General features: G+C 51.1%; 1 protein-coding gene across 1 annotated transcript; it reads right to left on the reverse strand.

Annotated features, from left to right (window-relative positions):
* Positions 1-6,069: 6,069 nt before the first annotated feature.
* Positions 6,070-20,500, reverse strand: SLC6A1 (solute carrier family 6 member 1; the record flags this gene model as incomplete). The annotated part of the gene is made up of 14 exons (XM_082848616.1): positions 6,070-6,174; positions 8,721-8,888; positions 9,735-9,835; positions 10,999-11,101; positions 11,950-12,081; positions 12,436-12,548; positions 13,858-13,982; positions 14,232-14,335; positions 14,574-14,708; positions 17,676-17,808; positions 18,207-18,316; positions 19,086-19,186; positions 19,709-19,840; positions 20,263-20,500. 14 exons carry the CDS (start codon positions 20,498-20,500, stop codon positions 6,070-6,072), a joined length of 1,800 nt encoding a protein of 599 aa, XP_082704742.1.
* Between the last annotated feature and the right edge of the window lie 3,815 nt (positions 20,501-24,315).

Here is a 24,315-nt window from a genome sequence, read left to right on the forward strand (position 1 = left end):
CCTCGACAGTGAGGAGGAGGACGCACGACACAGGGGGGATTTGTCACCAGCAAAGCCCATTAACAATTCCCGGGAAATAAAAATAGAATCTGGGTAATAAAATCAAGTCTAACCGTTTTTCTTTTTTTTTTCCTTTGTGCTTTGTCTAGCTTCACTTGCTCAGAAGGCGCTGCATGCAGACACTTCGTCAGAGAAGAGTTACTGGTACAAAATGGCGGCGCCGACACCTCCGCTTGCGGGCTGTGCGCAGAGGCACTGCGCCCCGCACTGCGGCCTGGAGCCGAGAGCCCCGTGAGAACTCCGCCTCCTCCCCTCCCCGCCCAGGAGATCCCTACGCAGCAGCCCCGCCCACGGTCTGTCGGGAAGAGCACGCGCACTAGAGCGAGCTCGCACCTCTCCACGCGCACGAGAGCGAGCTCGTACCTCTCCAGGCTTTGGTCAAAGAAGAAAGCTTTCTTCTGTTTATGAGCTGAACTGGGTCTTGTTCTATTGGCTTGAACAACACCAGGCAGGAGGACCCTTGTTGGGGCCCGACTCCAAAGGGTCAGTACCTTATAGGTTTTGTGGGTATTAATGACATAGAGGCTAGGCAGGGCTTAATTAGCTAGTGTGTATTGTGAAATGCTGGATTTCAGGAATCAGAAACCAAAAGCGGATCTCTTTTGAGCACTGGCGTGTGATAAACTTGCCAGGACTAGGGACCCAAAGACCCATGAGACACAGCCACTGCCCTCCGGCCCGCAGAGGTTCGTGGGCCGGTGGGGAGACAGTGCGTGAGCAGAGAGGGGAGGACCCTGGCCCGCAGCTCTGACGGAAGCGAGGGGCCCCCCACGCAGCCTAGGAGGTGGTGAGCCTGGTAGGATCCAAGGAGGTGACTTCTGGGCTGAGACCTGAAGGCTTTCCAGGAGAAGAGGGGCAATTACAGCCATGGGAGTGCATGAGTGAGGAGTGGTCCTGGTCCAAACGAAAGACTGTGTCCATCTCTCCGCCCCCCTCACCCCGGCAGGAACCCCCATCCCCACAGCCCTGTACAGCGCTAATCAAATGAAGGTGACACCCAGGCCCTTCCTAGATTGTTTGTTTGAATAATTTCACACTTAGAAGTTGCAAAACTAGTATAAAGAGTTTCTGTACAACCTTCACGCAGATTCCTCAGGTGTTATTTCTCCACATTTGCCTGTTTCATCACTCTCCCACTCGACACATACAACACACACATACCACATATGTGTAAATTATTTTTCCTCAATCATTTGAGAATAAATTGTAGACAAGATATTCCTTCACCCCTGAATATTTCCTAAAAGCAAGGACATTCTCTTACGTATCCACAATGCATTGATCAAAATCAGGAAATTAATACTGATAAAATATTATTATCTAATCTACATATCTTATTCAAATCTCACCTAGTGTCCCACTAATGCCCTTTATAGCAAAAGAAAAGAATTTGTTTTCCTCTGGCCCAGTGTCTAATTCAGGATCAGGCATTGCATTCAGTTGTCATATCTCCTTCATCTGAAACTCTTCCATTTTGTCTTTTATGACCTTGACATTTTTTTAAGAGCATAGATCGGTTGTTTTGTAAAACGTCCCTCAATTTGGGTTCCTAGATTCTTTTAAACAATGTTTTTTGATGTGATTGGCTACCAACTTTCTCCATCAGAAAGGCTTGGAGTGCTTTTTAGAAGGCAATTCCTGAGCCCCTGCCCGATGGCTCCAGCACCTGCGGGCTTCCTGCGTCAGAACGACTTCCTGCATCAGAAAGTTTGAGATGGGGCCGGTGCCTTGTGCATTTGTCTGCCCAAGTAGACTGCTGTGGTGTCCAGTCCTGTGACTTAGAGCTGTGTGGCCTTGGGGGAGTTGCTGTCCCTCTCTGAGCCTTAGCATACTCATCTATAAATGGAAATAATAGCCTGCCCCTTTTTGCAGGTTGGTGGTGGGGAGTAAACAGCATTCCAGGAGAAAGTGCTGGGCAGGTAGAAGGCCTTCAGAAATGTAGACATCCTTTCCTTGTCCCTGCACTCCTGGAGAACTGCTGAGGGGAGTGCAGCTGGCTAGCGGTCTCCAGCTGCGGCTGTAGCATTTGCACAAGTCCACCTTCCTCTGGCAGCCCAGTCAGGACCCCGCATGGTGGAGGTGCTGTGGCCTGGGCAGTCCTCCATGTGGGGCTCCTTTCATGACAGCCGTGGCACTGGGGCTGTCCTTTGGTCTGGCTGACACCATCCCAGCCCTGCCCCATAGTCTGAGGCTCTTCCTACTCAAGCCTCCTTCCTTCTCTCTCTCCTGGCACAGGTGCCCGAGTGTTTCCCTGCTGGCTCCTGTCCTTTCTCCCCTGTACCATTTAAAGAAATTTACCTCCCCCTTCAGATCTCTTGCACTTCTAGCTCTGTCTTTGGTGTCTTCTTCTTTCAGACCTGAGCAGACCCAAACCTCAAGGAAAACACCAACAAATCCCCTTGAAAACATCAGGGGACACCTCCAGCAAGCAGGTCTCCGGAGCCCCTGATTTCTCCTTGATCAGTGTTATGATGTTATCGTCTTCATCATGGCTGGGCTCCCCGCTCCATGTCCCCATTAGCATTTTTTTTAGCACAAGAAGACTTTCCTTCAAGAGCAAAATATTCACAGTCCTTAAATGTATGTGCATCATGATGAGATGTTCTTGTCAGTAAATTGTCCGCCTCCACACTGGCAAGCCCACGTGGCTTTGTGGGTTTTCTTGTTAAATACCATTTGTTATGTATTTCCCATTATAAAAGGTAATAGCCACGTTTGTGGCACAGAGTGGAGGTGGTGGATATCGGAGCTGGTGCGCACAAAAAACGGAAACGAGAAGGGAGCCAGAGCAGGGGTGAGGCCAGGGCATGAGCGTGAGGGCGCCGACACATCATGGGGGTGTCCTGAGGGTCAGCTGAGAAAATGCTTGGGAGGAGTTGGTGCAGGGCCTGCTGCTTAGTGCAACCACAATGGATCTGTTATCATCATCACTGTTGTGACCATCCCCACGGCCAACCGCCCACAGGGCAGCTCCCCCAAGCAGCCCCACAACAGCTCAGTGAGCCTGAGGCGTGTCCCGGGGGAGGGTCTATGGAGGACCATGAAAGGGATGGTTTGCCAGGACCGAGAGGGGAGTAATCTGCTGGCGCTATCACGGGCACTCACAAAGCCGGTCATCAGAATGGCCCCATCTGAGCATTGATGTGTACCAGGCCCACTCCTACCTCTCCTGCTCACCTGGTTAGTGACTTTCCTCTGATCTCCCAACTCTCTCTTTCAGACCGTTACTTCCTACCTTCTCCCACAACTGTATAAGGCTTGTTCCTCTAATAAACACCTTATTCCGTAATACTCATAGTGGTCCTGCTTCCCAGACTGAACCTTGACAGACAGACTTAAGGTGGCAACGTGTCAAAAACTGGTGAACCTGGGTGATTGTTGAACCTTTCTTACAACTTCTCTGTAGAATTCAAATTTTAAATAAGATTTTAAAATTAAATATTTTGAGGAATGAATCACGAGGGAATGAATGTTAACTTAACCTGCTCCTATTATCCTAGTTTTAGACCTTCATTTAGTTGACCACATTTAAGTTTCTTAGAACAGTGAAAGCACCTCCCTTCTGTGGCTCAGAATCATTTTCTATCCACTCATTCCAAGACTTCTGGGGAAGTCCAGTTCCATGTCCCTGGATTTTGAGCCCAAATCTCTCTCTGTTGGGGAAAAATGTTTTCTGTGTATCTCTCGCTGTTTTGATGAAAGAGGCTATTGTGACCCCCCACCCCAAAGAACTGAAGGTCTGACATTGTATATCATAGAACCTTTATTATTTTTCCTCTATATTCTTAGAAACGTACATAACGCCCGTGCTCTAGTTATAACACCATTTATAGACATTTAAAATGCATCTTCATGTATAAATATTTTACATTTGGTCCATAGAACAGATAATTTTACTAAATAATACTGTAATATTTTTTAAAACAGGCTCTGTATATAGTTTGAATATGTATATATTACATATATTTTTTAATATAGAGATAGATTTACTTGGTGTTCTGAGAATAAATCCTTATTGCAAAAAAAAGCATATATGATAATACAATATCTTTCCCTCCCCAGGGCAAATACTAAAAAAAGTTACACATATTCACAGTTCTCACAGTAATTGTACGACACATAATATTGTGCTATATAAGTAGGTTTGGATGGAAATCAGTTAAGGGATTTCTTGCCAAACATCTCACTTAGATTTGATTACAAACATTAAATACGCTGCATTTGTCTTCGAAAGACTTGTTCTTAGTTTCAGAATGAAGAACAAAGAGAAAGTTAGAAGTCTTCCTGCCCTTATTCTAAAGGAATTCACACAAAGGATGGGGGCTGGGACCATGAGACACAGTGAAGGGTTCCTTTTGTTCTAAACCCTATAATTTAACAATACATATGCATTTTGATCCTGGATTCACCAGTTGGCATTTGGGATGCCTTAGTAATGAGACTATTTTACAGATGACTTCAGGAAAAGCTTTTAGATTTCCTACACAATATCAAATGAGACCCTATGTACCAAGCATGAGGATGAATGTACATATGTGTGCATTTATATGTGTACGCAGACTTTTTGTTTTTTCTCTACAAGAATGTGCTTAATATTCTGAGGGTAATACCTTATTGCAAGAACTGGTATGCTGGTCACTTTTGGACGAGGATGACAGATTAAAAAACCCACAGTCACAGTTATTTACCATAGTTATTAAGGATTAGTCGTAAAACACAACTCTTGAGTTAACTAGCTAAGGAGTACAGGGCACAACATACGATTTGCTACATGGGAACCCATGTTCCTGGCAAATGAGAAGCGCTGAGTTGCTGGAGCTTGCAAGAAACTGTCTTCACCCGATTTGCTGCCACCACTGTGGAGCCCAGTTCTGGAACGGAACAAATACTACTTCCCAACGAAGCAGCTTTAATCTCGGAAGCACTTGGCGGGGCAGGTCTGGATTAACACTAGCTCCTCATTTACTGGGCTGGCAGATTTTAGTGGCAGTGAGGAGTCTCACTGGGGGACTTCAGGGAAGGGGAGAGGGCAGCAGCCTTGACTGGGGTTGCAGTGAGGGAGACGTTTTAAGAAGGAGACAGAAAGATCGCTGGATCCACTTTGCCTCAAGGACAGAGCCTCACTCTGATTTCCTCTGCAACTGTTCTGTGCTCTGCAAAGCCGGGCAGCCTAGGAGAAACTGGGGGCTCCTGATTAGGGAATTTCCCCAGCGGGATCTGAGGTCCCCGGAATGGTGATTAAAAAAATCAGTTGTGCTTGTGGCAGTTTTCCGAGGAGCAGCGCCCTTCGGGAACGATCGCTGTTGGGCCAGGCGCAAGCAGAATGGCGTGGTGAGAAGCGGGGGGCGGGGGGGCCAGGAAAGCTTAGTGCACAGATGCTCATTCCGCCGGGCGGCAGGGAAACAGGACACTGGGCGGAGTGCTTGAGAAAGCAGTCCTGGGAATACCGAAGGGGCTGGGGGTTGTCAAGCTGCCTCGGGAAGGAGAAAACCAAAAAATTAAAGAGCTCTGCTGGCTCTCTGCTCTTAAGAGTGAGCTCTCCCTGGAAATGTCCATTATACAAAATGCCCTTTTCATGTGCACAGAGCAGTGTTCCGACGGAACCGAACTCCTGCCAAGTCCGAGATAACAGTCATGGGTTTCGGCAGTAAGAGAACAGTCAGGAATACAACTAAAAGCCAGGAGTGCGCGGCCTCTCCGCATCACACTCGCTGGCGGGATAAAAATGATCCATCACAGCGGTCACACAGGCCGACTGCTTGATGCTGATGGGGCCCAGATTAAAAAGGTCACCAGCCCGCAGGTGCTGGAGCCATCGGGCATCTTCTTTGCCCACAGCGGGGCCCACGGGGGTGTGACTGTCCCCACCTCCCTCTCTTTGCATGGTGATGGTGTCTGGACTCGCCACTCGAGGTAGGTTGAGATAGACGGTATCTTCAGACATCAAGTGGTGGTCGTGTACAGCCAGGGTCGGGGTGAGAGTGTGGGTGGGCGAGCCGCCCTGCACCCCTAGATGTAGGCCTCTTTGCTGGTGGAGCCGCTGGCCTGGGGCTGCTCTGGGCCATTCTCGGGGCGGACAATGTCTTCGCTGGGCTGGATCATGACCTGGATGCGCTGTGGACAGCGGGAGGATTCAGGCTGGGAGGGAGGGGGCCTGGCCTCTCGTCGGCCCACCCTCTTCTCAAGTCTCCCCTGTTTGTTCTGCCTGCGAGGTGCTCCCAGGTGCCAGCCCCCTCCTGCACACCTTCCAAAGCTCCGCTGGGCCACACCCACTCCCTCTCACTTGGCTCCCTGCAGTAACTGCCCCCAGCCCTCCACTTCCATTCCTGCCCCTCATTCCCTTCATTCTACTCTCAACACCCCAGCCAGAGGGGGATCACATCCCTCTGCTCCTCAGGACCCCACGAGGGCTCCCATTTCACCAAAGTCCTACACGGCCCCACAGGATCTGGCGCCCATCACCGCAGACCTCAGTGTCCTCCCCTCAGCCCCTCGCTCTCTACACTGCAGCCACACTGGCCTCCTCACTGCTCCTCACAAGCACCAAGCAAGCACCTGCCCCAGGGCCTTTGCACTTGCCGTACCCTCTCCGGGGACACCCCTTTCAGACAGTGACACAGCTCAGTCTCTGTCTCCTTAGGTCCTAGCTCAGCGTTATCTCCTCAGCGAGGCCTTGCCCGGCACCCCCTACATCCTCTTTCTCCATATTCCTCATCCCCATCAAATGTGACTTTATTTTGTTAATTGCTGATCTTCCTCTCTCAGAATGTAAGGTCCATGAGGGTAGGATTTTGCTCATGGCTGTGTCCCCAGCACTGACAATAGTGTCTGGCACATAGCAGGTGCTCAATGCATGTTTGCTAAAGGGGTGCAACCTCCCCACCTTCTCTGCACACCCACTCTGCCATCCTGCCCCATCAGCACACTGTCCTCAGACGAGTCTTCCCCTTCCCACCGCTGGGCCTTTGCACAGGCTGTGCTCCCTTCCACAAATGCACCCCTTCTGCCTCTCTGCCACTCTCAGACCTGACTACCTTTTGAGACACAGCAGCGAATCATGGTAAACAAAAGTGTTGGACCTGGAGTTGGAAGAAAGGGCTGTAAGGCCCCAGCTCTGCTAATACCTGACTGCAAGGGATGGGGAAGCAGCTTCCCCACCCGGCACCTCATGTGCTCTTTCTGTGAAGGGAGGAGGCTGGCCCAGCAACTCCGGGGGCTGCGCACAACACGCCACCCCTATGATGCAGACTTTACAGACCCTCCTTCTGGCTCTGAGTGTGTCTGGCAGGAACATCTTGGTGGGCAATAAGGCTGAGAGGCACAGATCTAGGTCCTCCCAGCTGTGGCCTTCCACCTCCTCAGTGAACTCTCCCCGGGCTACACTTACTTCATCAATGTCTCAGCACCTGGACCTCCAGCACCGCCTTGTTTCACTCAAGAATTCAATATAATTTAACAAAGAGCTGACGTGGACCTCACATATGCCAGTGGGTCCCTGCTGGGGGCAGCGTGCCTTACATGAGGTCTAGAGTTAAGCTCTTAACACATCTGATCCCATCCTTACCTGCTCTGAAACCTCAATGGCTCCCCATTTGCCACTGGATAAACTCAGGATAAAGTCCAAAGTTCTTGCCCTGATTTTCAAAGCCCTTCATGATCTGGTCCAACCTTCTTACATTCCCAGCCTCATGTCTTATCACCTCCCTGCACCCCTCCCCACTCTACCCTCCAGCCTCACTGATCAGTTTATACCCCTGGGACTTTGCACATGCTTCCCATCCCCTTCCAGGAACATTCTCTCTGCTTCTACTTTTATTATTTACTTATTTTTTAAAAAACTGAAGTAGAGTTGATTTTATGTTGGCTTCATGTGTACAGCACAGTGATTTGGTTTTATATATATGTGTATATATATATATATATATATGTATATACGCATCCTTTTTCAAATTCTTCTTCCTTATAGGTTATTACAAAATATTAAGTATAGTTCCCTGTGTTATAGTATGTCCTTGTTGTTTATCTATTTTATATATAGTAGTGTGTATATGGTTTTTTTTTGTTGTTGTTGTTGTTGTTGATTTTTTTGCGGTATGCGGGCCTCTCACTGTTGTGGCCTCTCCCGTTGCGGAGCACAGGCTCCGGACGTGCAGGCTCAGCGGCCATGGCTCACGGGCCCAGCCGCTCTGCGGCATGTGGGATCCTCCCGGACCGGGGCACGAACCCGTGTCCCCTGCATCGGCAGGTGGACTCTCAACCACTGCGCCACCAGGGAAGCCCAGTAGTGTGTATATGTTAATCTCAACCTCCTAATTTATCTCCCTTTGGTAACCATAAGTTTGTTTTCTATGCCTGTAAGTCTACGTCTGTTCTGTAAATAACTTCATTTGTATCTTTTTCCCCCCCTGCTTCTACTTTTAAGTCTGGATAGTCCTTAGTTCTCTTCTTTGCTGTCCCCTCTTTAGGAAGCCTTCTCTAACCCTCCATAATGCAGGAGGATGTCTCCCTGGTTCACCCCAATCGTGACCTCTGACACTCTACTTTCACTGGCTATCAAGTTGTCTGTCTCCCCAAATAGACTGTGCTCCATGAGCGTAGGCGTGGTGCCCAACAGAGTGGGGAAGGGGCCCAGCGACAAGAAGGGTGAAGAAGGGACTTACCTGCTTCAGGGAGCCCTTTAAGGTGAGGAACATGTAGGCCATGTACCCCGGGATGAGGACCATGGAAGACAGGGCCATGAGCCAGCCCACACCCTGGCCCCACTTGGGAAAAACGTAGCTTCCCATGGTGAGAGGGGTCATCTGCACAGCACTGAAAATGAACACACCCTGGGGAGGGACAGGAAAGAGGAAGGAGGCAGGCAGTCACCCAGGCTGGACTGCCAAGGCCCCTCCCTAGACCCTGCAGCTGATAGGTCCACTGCCCTCTACCCCTGCCCTGGGGCTGACCCCCACAAGGGCCCAGCATCTCGGGAATCCTGCACCCAAGGCCACTGCTAGGACATAAGGTGCCTTTGTGTATAACAGAAGAAGCCACTGCTTCCGGGAGGACCAACAGAAAAAGGTGCCTTCTCAGCGGCAACCAATAGAAAAGGGCATCCCTTCTGGGAAAGCCAATACGAAGAAGGTGCCCTTCTCCGGGAGGACCAATAGAAAAAGGCATCCCCTCCTCCAGGTTAACCAGTTTGTCAAGCAGAACAAGGGTGGGAGGTCGCCCCGAGTCGGCCATTGGCTGAGTGTCCCTGTGCAGGACACAACATATGCAGTGGCCCAGCCTCACTGCAAGGACCTGGGCAGCCCCTCCCAGGCCTGCTTGTGCCTCGGCTTCCCCTTGCAGGAGGGAATGAGGGATGCTGAGGATAAGAGGCCTCCCCGAGTGACTGGTTTGGCTTCAGAATCAGGTTTGAGTGCAGTACCAGCCCACTGGGTGATGCTGGCTGGTGAGCCCCAGTACCGACAGCAGTCAAGTGGGGCAATAACGCCTACTGTGCTGATGTTTGAGGATGCTGCAGCGTGTCTGGTACCATGCAGGGCACAGAGTAGATGCTCAGCACAAATGAGAGAATAGTATTCCTAGGGAACAGAGGTCTGTGGGTCTCTTCCCCCTGCCTTTGGCTCCAGAAGTGTCTCTCTGGACCTGAGTCACCCCAGGGCCCGGTCTGGCCCTGCCCTTACCGCCACAATGATGGGGGTGAAGAAGGACCAGCAGAGCTTCCACCAGATGCAGGGCCTGGAGCCAACCATCTCTTGGATGTTGTCATAGAATCGGTTGACACCTGTGACAATTGGAGCAAAAGCAGGAGGGATGGGCGAGCCGTGGGGACTGCAGGCTCAAGGCCCCGACCTGCTGTTTTGTCACAGTGTGACTACGGGCAAGCCACCTAACCTCTCTGAGCCTCAGTTTCCTCATCTGTAACATGGGGCTAATGCTCTGGGGTGGGAGTGGGGGTCCTTATTAGCTAAGGATTCAATAACCAAATCCCCCAGCAAACAAGTTGTATGGGAGAGCAAGTCACCTGAATGTGAAAACATCCACCAACAAAAGGATGTACTTACAAAGAGCATCCCCGTCACTCTCAGTGTCCCTCCCACCCAACATCTCTCCCAGCCATTCCTTCAAAGCTTTGCTGGGCAGGGGTGGTTTTCCCTGCTGATCTGATGCATAAGCAACTGGTGATAGATTGCAAATTGCAAAGAAGAACTGCCAATCTTGCAAAAAAAAAAAACAAAAAAAAAACCCACTGCAGATGTTCTGAAGTTCATGAGAGTGACACTGGACACTGCGCACTGGGCACTGCTCAGATCATCAGCAAAGTCACTGACAGTGAGGACCTGACAGCGCTAGACCAGTTAGAAAGCAAGAAGAAAATGATGAGGAAGGGTGAGGTGGCAGGACTACAAACAACATACACAGAATACCAAGGACCCAGAGGGACTCTGGAGAACACTTCTTCCAAAAACATCATCTTGCTGTGACAACCAAAGTGCCCGGAAGGACAGCCTTTTCACTATCACGCAGTTGGGTCAGGAAACTTAGCCCACAAAATCAACAAATAAAAATCATCATGTCCTACATTCTAAGATAGTGCATACTTTTAATTATAGCCTAGCTTTTAAAAATATTTAACTTTAGAACTTTTTTATAGTTTCAGTTTCCTTTTTCTCGATAAAATCTCAAAGAGGTCTTTTATGGCAAAATTTATGAAGAAATTTTGACTCCCATTTTAAATGAGTTTATTTAACTCTTCTTCTCATGGTATCTTCTAAACATGGGACGTCCTGTGCTAACTTCATCGAACTGCAGTGAGGACCGAATAAATTAATGTATGGAGAGGGCCTGGTGGTCAAGTCGTATTTACTGAATGATGGCTGAAGAAAGGGATGAATGAATGAATGAACAAATGAACGAGGGAGGGAGGGAGGCGGGGTCGGTGCTTACCATAAAACCAGGAAATGGAGACGCATTCAAAGAACACGAGGAACAGCAGGCTCATGCCACTGGCGGAGTAGTAATCAAAGAGTTTGAAGACGTAAATGCCCCCCTGCGAAAGCAAAAGAGGTGAGAGAGGGTCCACTTCCCCGGGGGACCAGTGCAGTCAGTTCCCGGTCAACACAGGCTGTGTGGGTTGGGATTAGGCTACACTGCATCAAGAAGGCTTGAGGGTAGATGAGAGGAAGCACAGAGGTCTTTGCGACCCTGCAAGGATGTGGGCATGGACTCTGGGGAATGGGAAGAAAATGCCCAGGTGGCGGAGGGAAATGTCCCATTTCTGGGAGGGCTGGAGGGCAGAAACAGGAGCTGGTCATCTGAGCCATCTGTTCACAATGTTAAACCAGTCATGTCTCTCTCCAGAAGCTCTTCCATAGTTTAAATAAGACTGTAATGTAATATATAAAATGTAAAGAGATATAAAGTAAAATGAAATAAAATAAAATCCAAATGCCCACCCTGGAAGGTCCTGCATGATCTGGCTCTGCAGCCACTACCTACTCCCCCACTCCCTCTGTCGCTACCACGCTGGCCTTCTTTCTGTCCCTCAAGCTTGCCAAGCCCATTCCCACCCCAGGGCCTTTGCACCTGCTGTGCTTTCCTCCCCTAGCTAGATCTTCCCCTGGCTGACTCTTCCTCGCCATGTGAGTTTCAGCTGAAAGGTCACTTCCTCAGAGGGACTGCCCTGACTACTCTGTCCAAGGCACCGTCCTTCCCACCCCTGCTGTTCATTCTCTGTCCCACTATCCTCTGTTCTTCATGGCATTTAATGATCTAATTTGCATGTCAGTCTTGTCCACCAAAATGAAAGGTGGGATGGGACAAGGCTGGGGCATAGAGGGCCTGGGAGTGGCCCCGGGCAGGCAGCAGCAGAGGTGTGCCAGGTGCTGACGCGCTCACCTGGGTGATGTTAGACAGGCCGATCAGGTAGGAGACGATGCAGACGGCGGCAATGAAGAGCTCCCTGCGGTTGCGGAGCAGCCTGGGGTACTCATCCACCAGGGCAGTGATGAAGCCTTCCACGGTGCAGAACTGCGGGGGGTGGAAGTCAGCCACCCCAGGCAGCCCCAGCCCCACCCACCCAAAGCCTCACCCTGTGGGGACGGCAGGGCCAGGGGAACCCTGGGTTCCAGGCCTGACTCTCCCTCTGCCTCCCTCTGTGACCTCAGGAGAATCCCTTCCCCCTGGGCATCAGTTTCCCCATCTGGAAAATGCGGAAGGTAGCTGAGCTGATCCCTGAAGTGTCATGTGGTAGAACATCCCGAGGGTTTGAAACTCTTGGCCAGCTTCTAGGGGGCCTAAGACAATGGGCTCCTCTCCCTGCTTGGTCCTGGACCAGTGAGGCTGGGTGGGGGCTCCTCAAGGCGCCAGGGAGGGTAACCTCACCTGGCTGTCAATGCCCAGCATGAGCAGCATGGAGAAGAAGAGGATGGCCCAGAGGGGAGAGATGGGCAGCTGTGTCACCGCCTCCGGATATGCCAGGAACGCCAGCCCAGGGCCTGTGGCAGGAAGGGCAGAAGAGGAAAAAATACAAGGCGCTGAGCCCCTGCGGCATCCCCAGCGCACCCACTTCCTGAGCTTTATTTCATCTCATCTTCAGAGGAAACGTTTCGGTGAGTGTTATCAGCCTCCTTTTCCAGACAAGGAAACAGTTGGGGGGAGGGGCTGAGGAAGGGGGAGGCAGGAGGCTACAGAGTTGGGTCCAGAGGCAAGGGGACCAGTGAGATAAGAGGAGGGACTGCAGTGACCTGGCCAGCGGTGGGGACTGGGGACAGTGCAGGCGCAGACAGGGGGCCGGATGGAGAGATACTCAGGAGGCAGAGTGGGCAGGCCCTGGTTTTGGTTGGTTTGCGAGGGAAGGGGAGGGAAGACAAAGGAAGGGTCCAGGATGATGCTGGGGGCCTGGCCTGGGCACTAGACACTGGAACCCTTTGCTACGATGGGAGAACAGGGTAGGAGAAGGCTTGAGGAGTTTGGGACACTGTGGGTGCCTGGGGGTGGGTATCCAGGAGATCAGGGAAAACAGTGGAAGAAAGAAAGAGACTGTAACCTCTCTGGGGACTGGCTCTGGAAAGGGGGTTGGCTGGGAAGTTCCAGAGAAATGAGATGCTGCGCTGCCCGTGCAGGGGAGAGCAAGCCCTTGGAGGGGAATGTTCCTTTCCACACGACACGCCCAGCCCCCCACGACAGAGAAGGGACAGGTCACATTGCCTCCCTGAGCCTCTGCTGAGCACACAGTGGGTCCCCCGCGTTTGAGCAGGGAAGGGGGTGTGTCTGGGGCTGTCCTTGGACCCTGTGGCATGGATGACTGTGTGGAGAGCAGAGTGGGCACAGCCCAGTCGGTGAGAACCTTTTTGGAACTGGGACAAAAGCACCGATGCGGGCGCTTTGAGTCACGATGGTGAAGGTGTCTGGGTTGGACCGAAGTTGATATCCCAGGGGACAAGAGTAGGTCTGCTCCCCCCAGATGTCCAGGATCGTGCTGGAGGTGCCAGAATGGCCTGGCTTTGCAACCAGCCAGGTCTGGGGTCAACTCCAGTCCTACCACCTTTGAGCTCTGTTAATTTGGGTAGGTGACCTTGGTGAGTCTCGGTTTCCTCACCTATGAGATGAGGATAACAAGAGCACTGACCCCATAGTGTTGGGAAGATTCAGGGACACTGTCCATATAAATGCTCAGGGCACTGCTGGCAGGTAGGGACACGCAACGCCAGCGAGCCACGGTGGTGATGACGGTGACAGCGATGAAGATGTACAAAGTCCGTGGGGTTAGCCCCTCCCCCCAGCCCTCCCCAGTGCGGTGCTGACCTGAGGCCGCCACATCAGCAATGGACCTCTTGGTGACATGGGCCATGAAGCCCACGATGGAGAAGATAACAAATCCTGCGAACATGCTGGTGCAGGAATTGATGCAGCAGACGATGATGGAGTCCCTGCAGAGAGGGAGGGGTGGGGTCAGGAAGGGTGGGGCTGGCGGGAAGGTGAGCTAGTGGGCCGTGGTTATCAAGGGGCCAGGCGGAGTAGGGTACCTGTGAGCCGAGCTACTGGTGTGCTCCCCCGCCCCTCCCCCGGAAGGGGTGGAACCGGAAGGAGTGGCCAGAAGGTTTTGGCTCAGAGATGGGTGGAGTTGACAGGCCAAGGGAGGGGCGTGGTCTCGGAGGGGCGTGGCCGCGGGGAAGCACCTGTAGACGTTGTTGTGGAAAGAGTTGTAGCTGCCGAGAGCGATCAGGGATCCCAGGCCCAGCCCATAGGAGAAAAAGATCTGGGTAGCCGCATCCAGCCACACCTATAGACAGAATGATTAAAAAAAAAAAAACGTCAAAGTCATAATCATAGCCCGGAACGCCCCAGGGCCTTTTACACGTGCTAACCAGCTCTACCAGGCAGCAACCCCAGTTCACATACGCGGGTCCCTCCGAGAGGTGCAATAACTTATCCTAAAGGTGGTAAACGATGGCTCAGGACTCAAATGTGCTCTTAACCCAGCGGGGGGCGCTCCAGGACCAGGTTGGGAGGTCGCTCACCTCAGAGTCCGACAGCTTGCGGAAGTTGGGCGTGATGTAGAAGAGGATGCCCTCCTTGGCCCCGGGGAGCGTCACTCCTCGGAAGAACAGGATGATCAGCATGATGTAGGGATACGTGGCAGAGAAGTAGACCACCTGGGAGGAAAGGGGGCGAAGGGTTACGCCCCTTCCAGCGCACCCATGCTTTCCTTAACCACTTTACCTACATCCCTACCTGTTGTGGCTCTGGGCTTGGTTCCAATTCATCTTCCTCCAGGAAGCCTTCCTGGATTCCTAACCTGCTCCTCTTGGCCACTTTTCTGAAGCTGCTCCTTGGTGTCTGAATCAACCAGCTCAGCACCCATTTTTTCCCCTTTCCCTACCCTTCCTATTTTTTTATTTTTATTTAAAGTATTCAAATAATATATGTGGTGACAAGGAAATTTTTTAATTACATATGAATACACACACAAATTAGAGTTCCTTTCAACAGCCCATAGAATACAAGTTACATGAGGGACAGGACTTGTCGTATTCACTTCTCTGTTTTCCCAGTGCCTAGAACAGTCCATGGTATATAGTAGACACTCAGTAACTGCCTGACAAATACATAAGTGCATGGATGTTAATATTTTAATATTCTCTTTTGAGACTTTCCTTTGCATATTTGATTACATTTTCTGACAAATGAGGTGCAAATTATATACTTGCCTTTTCATTTAACATGTTTAAAGTTAAAAAACACTGTACGTACAGCTTTGTTTCTTGTTTCGTTTACTGAATGCTGTTTTAATGTCTCATACACTGTGATTTTTAATTATACAAAACAGTCCCTCAGGAGGTCCCACCACCCTTTTTAAAATTTCCCCTACTGTTATCCGTTCAGGTTATTTCCAATTTTATGTGAGTCTCAATACTACTACACCGGACACCCTGTAGATAAAACTTTGTCCACAAAATTATTATACTATTCTCGAGAAAAATTCTTAAAAGTGGAATTACTGAGTAAAAAGGAATAAACTTCTCAAGGCTTTTTGATCCACATTGCCTAATTACCTCCCAGAAACTGAACTTCGTCCAGTACTACAGACAGTGCCTTTCCCACAAAGGAGCCAGCACTGAGGATAATCACCTTACAAATTACTTTAAATTGATAATCAAGAGACTGACATCACTGTCTGAAATGGCATTTCTTTGCTCACCAGTGTGAAAGAGCAATTTTCAAGTTCAATAACCTCTGTACCTCCAAGTCTGATGTGCCCCTACTTCCCGGTCAGCATAAATTATTCTCTGGGTTAGTCTCATCTCCCTGACGACTCTGAGACTCTTCAGGCTTAGGAAAGGCAGCCACGATCCAGCAGAAAAAACACTGTACTTGGAATTAGGAAAAGGGGATTTAAAACCATCTGTGTCACCTACAAGCTGTGTGACACTGGGTCAATTTCTCATCCTCTCTGAACCTAGCTTTTTCTTGTCTGGGTACAATCAACCTTTTTGCTCAGACAGGTTGGGTGTATGAGGACATACAACATGCTTAATCCATGTCATCTATGTCTTGCTCTTCACTGGGTCTTTGGCATGGAGCCAGGTATACAGTAGGAGCTCAGTAAATGCTCATTGATAGACTGGTTGACTCACTCAAAAGATGCAGTGAGAGGGGCTCTACTCTCTGTCCCCAAGAAGTAGTCAGTCTCCTAAGGCAGCAGGAACTTTAGGTACCACCCACAACCCACAAATAATTATAATAGACATCATGTATTGAGTGCCGACTGTGTGCTAGGCATACGCTCTACATTCTATGCAGACTGATTATCTCACTTAGCCTTTGAGACAACCCTGTAAGGCACTAATACTGTGACCATTTAGCAGATGAGGAAACTGAGGCTCGGAAAAGTGAAGTGACTTGCCCAAGTGCACACAGCTAGGGCCCAGGGGACTGACATTCAAATTCAGCTCTGTCTCCGCCAAAGCCCTTGGGCCCTACATTCTTCTGCTGCCTGAAGTTGGGCTGGGAGACACCCGTGCCCTCCTCCTGCTCACCTAGCCTAGGGACAAAGCAGAGATGTTTGACAGCGGCCTTGGTTCTGAGAACCCGGTGGATCCGAAGGTCCCACCTGACCGCAGTTGGGCAGCTTCTCGTTAGCTGGGTCCGTGCCCAAGTGTGTAATTCACTAAGGTTCTGTTTTGCTCGATTCAGCTTCTTGGGCAGTCTGGACCTCCCTGTCTGAGCCGGATTCAGTTCAATTTCTTTCTTTCCCTTACTTGCTCTAAGACCTCAGACAATACCCTTGCCCTGTGAGTTTCCTTCCGGTCCAGGCCAGTGAGAGACTTGGCCATCTGTCCCCAGACTCCTGGGATGGGGCTTGAAAACAGAAAGAGGTGGGGGTGAGGCCAGTCCCCACCTCACCCCCGATCTGATTGGCAATTTAATCCCCAGGTGTCCCCAGGCTGGACATCCCAGCTTGGCATGGCTCTGCCTTTGCCAAAACCAAAAACAATAACAACTCCTCTTGCTAGCTTCTGACTTCTTCACAAAATCAGCAGCTCATTTGATTCACATAACAAACCAATGGATAAGCAGTTATTGGTCCTATTTTACAGAAGAGGACACTGGGTTTCAGAGAGGTAAAGCGATTTGTTCCAGGTCACACAGCCACATAAATGGCCAAGATGGGTCAGAACTGTTTGAACACAGGGCCTGAGTATTTAACCATGAACCAATCCATCTCTATTACCTCCTCAAAGGCCGGGATGTAACTGTGCTCACCTCTGGATCACCTGCACCTAGAACAAAGCTTGGAACAGAGTAGATCTCAGGGATGGTTTGTCAAATGGTCCAGGAGCCACATTTGCCCTCCGCTTTGCAATGGCTCTGCCCGGCCCAGGGGAATCTCGATCTCAAGGGATTCACCATGAGCCTGGCACTGCACTAACAGCATGACTTGCAGTATTTCCTTTAATCCTTCCTATTTTACAGGAAAGGAAACTGAGGCACAGAGAGATGAAGGCACCTGCTTAAGTCAAAGCTGGATGGGGTTCCTGGGAGCTATTGACTCCTCACCCAGAGCAGAGATCCCTTTGTAGACCCATCCCCCTTGGGTCCCCACTGTGCACACCTCTTACCTTTCCAGTCCAGCCAACACCCTTCCAGATACAGAAATACACAAGGATCCAGGCGATGGCCAGGGTGATGGCCAAAGGCCAGCGGATTTGACCTGGCTTATCCAGCCCGTCTGTCATCTGATGCATGTTGCGCCTGGTGGAACATCGGAGGGAGGACAAAGTTACGTGGGGCTGGCGGGGGCTGGAGTGACCCGGGGGCGCCCAGGGCGTGATGGTGCTGACAGCTGTGATCACTGGGCTCCAAGAGCTGGGCGGGGGCCATGGGCCCCTTACACTAATCGGGAGAAAGTGCTGTTTGCTCAAGGGACCTGCCAGTGACTTAGTTCTGCCACCATGGCGGCTCACCTGGATGTCTGCAGAGGCCTCCCAGCAGGACCACTCCCCTTCACTTCTGCTCTGTCCCCACTCCAGCCCCTTCTAATGTCTGATCATGTCACTGTCCTGCTTAAAATCTTGCAGTGCATAGCTCGCTGTTGTTCTCACTGGCCCTGAGTGATACGCCACTGCCCCCAAGGATGGCCCCGCACTCACTCCCAGAACTCCACCACGGCGCTGGTCATGGTGCTGGTGTTGACGATGCTGTAGTTGGAGAAGCAGCGGTCTGTGTTCCAGGGGTTGTCGCACTGTTTCCACGGCAGCGTCTGCAAAGACACAGCGGCACAGGTAAACCACATAAGACCCCAAGAGCTGGCCCCAGTGGCCCCAGCACATCCCGTGCGTCCTCACAGCCCTCTGAGCCTGCTCACAGCCATTACCTCACCTCCCATTCCCAACAGCTCCAGATGCAGGTCATGTTGTGAGCCCCATTTTAGAGATCAGAGAGGGGCAGCAACTTGCTCAAGACCACACAGCTCCTACATGTCAGGGCTGAAATTTGAACCTCAGCCTTTTCACTCTGAAAACCAGCTCTCCGAGCTGTACCGTAAGGTCTCCTGTGTCCACCCTGGGGCCACTTCCCAGCTACGTGACCTTGGGTAAGTAACCGTGCCCGTCTGAGCCTGTGCACGATGAAGTTAACAGTGAACACTTACAGTGTTTGTTCTTTGCTGGGTATGGTTCTAAGCACTTTACACATATTACTCCTTAATCCTCACACAACCGTATGAGGTGAGGTGAGTTTTACCCTAAGCCCCATTTTATAAATGAGGGCACTGTGGCTCAGAGAGGTTAAGTCTCTTTCCCGAAGCGGCACAGTTGGTATAGACTAGGGTCAGGATTTGAACCCAGGCTGTCTGGGTCTATATAACATGGGCGAGTGGTGCTATGACGAGGACACAGGGCTGCTGAAGACAAACCACGCCCGCCACCCGGAGGAATGGCCCTGTCGGCAGAACGGTGGGCCCCGTAGAGGGAGGGTGGGGTCTGGGTCTGGCTCCTTCTGGGGGGCGGGTGGTCCAAGGGGCCACTCACTGTGGTGAAGGAATTGTACAGGTAGTAGATGGCCCAAGAGATGATGACAATGTAGTAGATGTTCAGCCAGAACGACAGCACAGCAGCGGCAAGGCCCACACCTGGGACCAGACACATCATCACGACCTTCATTTAATACAGTAAGAATCATAACCATCCCAGCTCCTGTCATCGTTGTCATTTTCCAGGACATCTACAGTGTCACTGGAACTTGGAGAGAAGCAGGGACTTGGCTAAGGTCACACACACATGGCAAGTGAGGGAGCCGGGACTTGCGTCTGGGGCCCAGCACAGGCTGGTTGCAGGGCGGACCGGGGCCTTGGCTTGCCAGGCAAGCACGACCCTGCACGTGTCCACCCGAGTGCCCGTCAGGCACTGAGCAAGGAAGCAGAGGAAGTCGCGCCCAGCCCCTGCCGGGGAAATGAGCTCACGGGGCAGGGCAGGCTGACGTGCGTGCGGGGCCTCTGGACTGGGTCCTCCTCTGACCAGCATTGCCATGGGTCACCTGGCCCCTGCAAGGGCTCCCCGCTGCTCAGACGTGACCCAACAGCTCCCTCTGTCCAGGGCCCGGAGCTGTGGGCAGGAGCACGACCACAACCCACAGCTCCACTCTGCACACTCACCCTTGAACATGGGGGCCAGCTTCCACACCCCCAGGCCCCCGATGGACGTGTACTGGCCCAGGGAGCACTCCAGCAGGAAGAGCGGGACCCCCGCAAAGATGAGCGTCAAGAAGTAGGGGATCAGGAAGGCCCCTGCGGGGTCGAGAAGAGAGATGCTCGTGGCCTTGAGCTTTAGAAACCCGGTCAGTCAGAGAGAGCATCACAGCGGGGCGTTCTGGGGTCCCTGCCACGATTTCATTATATTCTGCCTTAAAAGCAGCACCCGAAGCCAAAGTGAGGCCCGAGGACGTCCTCTGCTCAAGACCCATGCCCTGCACTTTGCAGAATGTAGACGGGAACTTTCGGGCATCGTTAACAGAGGACTACTGCCCTTTGGGAATCCTTTGGAAAAGGACAAGCAGAAGTGGGGCCTGGCACTCCCATTGGAGTCTTCAGGGGACCCATTTCCCCAAGGTCACCCCAGAAAATGCCTAAGCAGGACACTCTCCGTGTGTGTGTGTGTGTCGGGGGGTGTGTGTGCAGACCCAGCAGGAGGTCACCAGGCCAGCACCTACCGCCACCGTTTTTCCCGCAGAGATATGGGAACCTCCAGACATTGCCCAGCCCGATGGCGTAGCCCACGCAGGACATGAGGAAGTCGAAGCGGCCCTTCCATGTGTCCCGGTCTGGAAGGTCCGCCGCCTTTTTCTGCACCTTGACCACCAGCGTTTTGGGCTTGTCATTGGCCACGGGGACCTCGCTGACCTCCGTGGAGATCTGCCCATCGGCCACCTTGCTGCCATTGGTCGCCATGTCTCGGAGTTTGGACGCAGGGGTCCTGGCAGACGGACGTGCGATGTCAGCCCTGGTCTACGTGGACAGCAGTTTTGCGGCTCAAGGTCACCCTAGGAGAACAGAGGGATAGGGTGACAGGCACTGAAGGTGTTAAGATCCTGGAGTCGCCCCAAAATAACAAAACAAAATAACCCACAAACCAAGGGACGAAGAGGGCTTTCCCTCTTTTTCCTGCCAGCTCCTGCCCCAGGAGGAAGGAAGATGCCTTTTGCTTCCAAAGTCAGCATGTGAGAATGTGGTCTTGACATCTCCTAAGCTAGCATCAACGCTGGCCATCTGTGTCACGTGCGCTCCGTTACGTGTCCATGTCAGAGAATAGCCCCAGGCAACCAAAATTCCAAACAGAAATATTATGTGCACTTCACCTTTGCCTCCCAGGATGCAGTTGGGAGATTTTCCATTCGCTGAGGCCGTAATAGCTAAGGCAGGGTAAGCAATGCAGGATTTTCCTGTGAGGCTGAATAGGGAGGTTTCCTGGCTGCCCCGGTAGGTGAAGGCAGTATGTGAGCACAGACTCTGATCATGATCAAAGTCCTCTTTGCCACTTTGGAGCTGTGTGACTTTGAGTAAGCTTCTTAACCTCTCTGGGCCTCACTCTCCCTATCTTTTAATTTGAGGATGATCGTAGTGGACCCCTTACCGGGCTGTTGTTCTTCACTTAGTGAGCACCCAGTGGCTGCAAACAGTGAGGACCTGCTACTAATTCACCAGCAGTCCCCAAGCCTGGCTGTGTTTCCAAGTCATTTAGGAAGCTCTACAAAGACACAGGTCCCCAGGTCCCTCCCCAGATGTGCCACATCAGAATCTCTAGGAGACAGCCCCAGATCTATAGTTTTTTTTTTTTTTTACATCTTTATCTGAGTATAATTGCTTTACAATGGTGTGTTAGTTTCTGCTTTGTAACAAAGTGAATCAGTTATACATATACATATGTTCCCATATCTCTTCCCTCTTGTATCTCCCTCCCTCCCACCCTCCCTATCCCACCCCTCTAGGTGGTCACAAAGCACCGAGCTGATCTCCCTGTGCTATGCGGCTGCTTCCCACTAGCTATCTACCTTACGTTTGGTAGTGTATATATGTCCATGCCACTCTCCCGCTTTGTCACAGCTCACCCTTCCCCCCGCCCCATATCCTCAAGTCCATTCTCTAGTAGGTCTGTGTCTTTATTCCTTTCTTATCCCTAGGTTCTTCAGGACATTTTTTTTTCTTAAATTCCATATATATGTGTTAGCATACAGTATTTGTCTTTCTCTTTCTGACTTACTTCACTCTGTATGACAGACTCTAGGTCCATCCACCTCATCACAAATAGCTCAATTTCATTTCTTTTTATGGCTGAGTAATATTCCATTGTATATATGTGCCACAAATAGAACTACCATATGACCCAGCAATCCCACTACTGGGCATATACCCTGAGAAAACCATAATTCAAAAAGAGTCATGTACCAAAATGTTCATTGCAGCTCTATTTACAATAGCCAGGAGATGGAAACAACCTAAGTGTCCATCATCAATGAACGGATCTATACTTTTAATAAATCCCAATAAAGGAGATTCTTAGGCCGGGAGCCCAGCCCAGCCTTCAGGCAAGGAAGGACTACCAGCTTGGATGACCTCTCTGACCCTCGGTCTCCCCCAGATGTTCTACCTACATTCTGTACCCTTCTTACCTCTTTAGTTGCAGAGGCAGCATGGGGTGGAAGACAGCATATGACACTGGATCAGACCTGTCCTGGATTCAAATCTCCAGTCCACCTTTTACCAGCAGAGTGACCCCTTGATTTCTCTGGCCTCAGTTTTTCCACCTATAAAATGGGGGGGGGGGGAATCCTATCTGGCTTGTAGAATTATGGCCAAAATAAACTTTAATGGCTGTGAGGGTACTTTTCACTCAAATGGTTCTAAAAGAACTCCATAGATGGTTGTTTTGATTTTGGTTGTTGATGTTACCTGATGGTTTTCTGTGCTGGGTCAGCTCCAGAGCAGCTCCCTCTGCAACCCCTGGGTGAGAGCCTGCAAAGCAGAGGACAGGAGGGACGTTGAACGGACAGACGGGCTGATAGCAGCCCTGGGCAGAGAGCAGCAGGGGTGCAGGAAGCCTGCCAGCATCTGAGCTGCAGATGGGCCCCGTGGAGCCGCTCAGCAGGGGTGACCACAGCATGTGCACACAGCAAGATGCCAGTCGCCGGCACTGGGAACGTGCAGGAGTGGGCTTGCTGCCCTCGGGACAGTAGTGGGGGTGGGCATGAGGGTGACGTGAGGAAGACGTTCCATAATTTTACCAGAAGGAAAAGAGAAATCAAGAGAGGGGCTGCAGCTCCGCAGGGCCCTGTGGGGAGCCAATGAATGCAGCAGATATTTTTCTCCATCCTCCATCCAAACTTGCAGAAGTGTTGCCAAAGACCATGTACGAATATGGGAGAGAGTGAAGAAAGTAGGTTTCAAAACAGTTCATTTAGTGTGACCCCATTTTTGCCCCATCCCCCCAAAACTGTTCATTAAAAAAAAAAAAATCAAAACCTAAAACACCAGAAGGATATACCCTAAGACATTCACAGTGAGTAGTTTCTAAGTGAGTTGTATTTTCTTCTTTGTGCTTTTCTGGATTTCTATAATGTTCTACATTTTTTAGAAAAATTAAAATACCAGAATAAACTTATGGAACCCTCAGAGCAAACGGAGCACGTGAGCACTGGCCAGTGGGCTCTCAGTTGTAGGAGCTGAGCCAAAGCAACGTGTGGCGTGGGCCTGGCCCTGTCCCAGCGGCCCCTCCCCTCAGCTCTGCCCCACCTGGGGGCACCGTTTGCTGTGCACTCATCCCCCCACCACATGCAGTCCCCGTTACCAAACTCCACTGTCTCTTCCTAGAGTTCACAGAGAACCAGACCACCTTCGGATAATCCAAACTTTACCGCCAACCCTGCTTCTTGTTCTCAAGGATGGTCTCAGATGCCCATCTAGATCCTGGCCTGAGCAGGGGAACATCAGAGGGAACTCCAGACTCGGGTAGGGTGACTGCCTCCTAACATCAGGAATGGCAGGAGGCAGCCGATTCTATGTCCACCAGGGAATCTTGGGGACAAAGCAGCCTCAGGAAAGTGGGGAGAGGCTAAAGCAGACCCCCTTTTGGGGGAGGAAGGGTCAACCATTAACTGTTAAGACAATGATGCCCTTAACTGTCTCCACAATTTAACCTTACAGGTACTAGCCTCCATATTTGTTCAAAATGATCCAACCACTTTGCACCAGGGCTGGTCACCTGACCCCGGCAAGTCAATCGAGCCTCCTTCCCTGGGAATCCGGCGCGGGGCCGAGAAAGAAGGCAGTCTCTCCAGCGACTTGGGAACTCTGAGGCGGCCATCTTTTGCCCGCCTTGTCCTCAGAGCAGCAGAGAGAGTTGGTGTGCTGAGGAGGGAGGAAATCAGCGATCAAACGACAAAGAGAGGGTCTTCAAGGCATTCTACTCTGCGGTTCCAGGCTTTCTTAAGACTGGCTACGTTCCTGCTCTCGGAGTTTACAAAGCATCCCCATGGTTGTAAAACAAATTCCCCATTTTTGCAGGTTGGGTCCGGGGTTCCTGCTACAATCCTGAATCTCTGCACACACCCCTGTGTCCTGGAGGAACAGCAACTTCTGGGCTTCATTCTGGGTTTACCTGTTGATTCTCAGGGAGACTCAAATCAAACCAAACTCTAAAATCTACTGGGCTTTGGAAACTGGTGTGTGCCCTGGGCCACAGGGTCATCTGACGCCATTCAGAGAGAGAG

The sequence above is a fragment of the Leucopleurus acutus genome (assembly GCF_964270905.1).
Source record: "Leucopleurus acutus genome assembly, chromosome: 10".
In the NCBI taxonomy this organism is placed as follows: domain Eukaryota; kingdom Metazoa; phylum Chordata; class Mammalia; order Artiodactyla; family Delphinidae; genus Leucopleurus; species Leucopleurus acutus.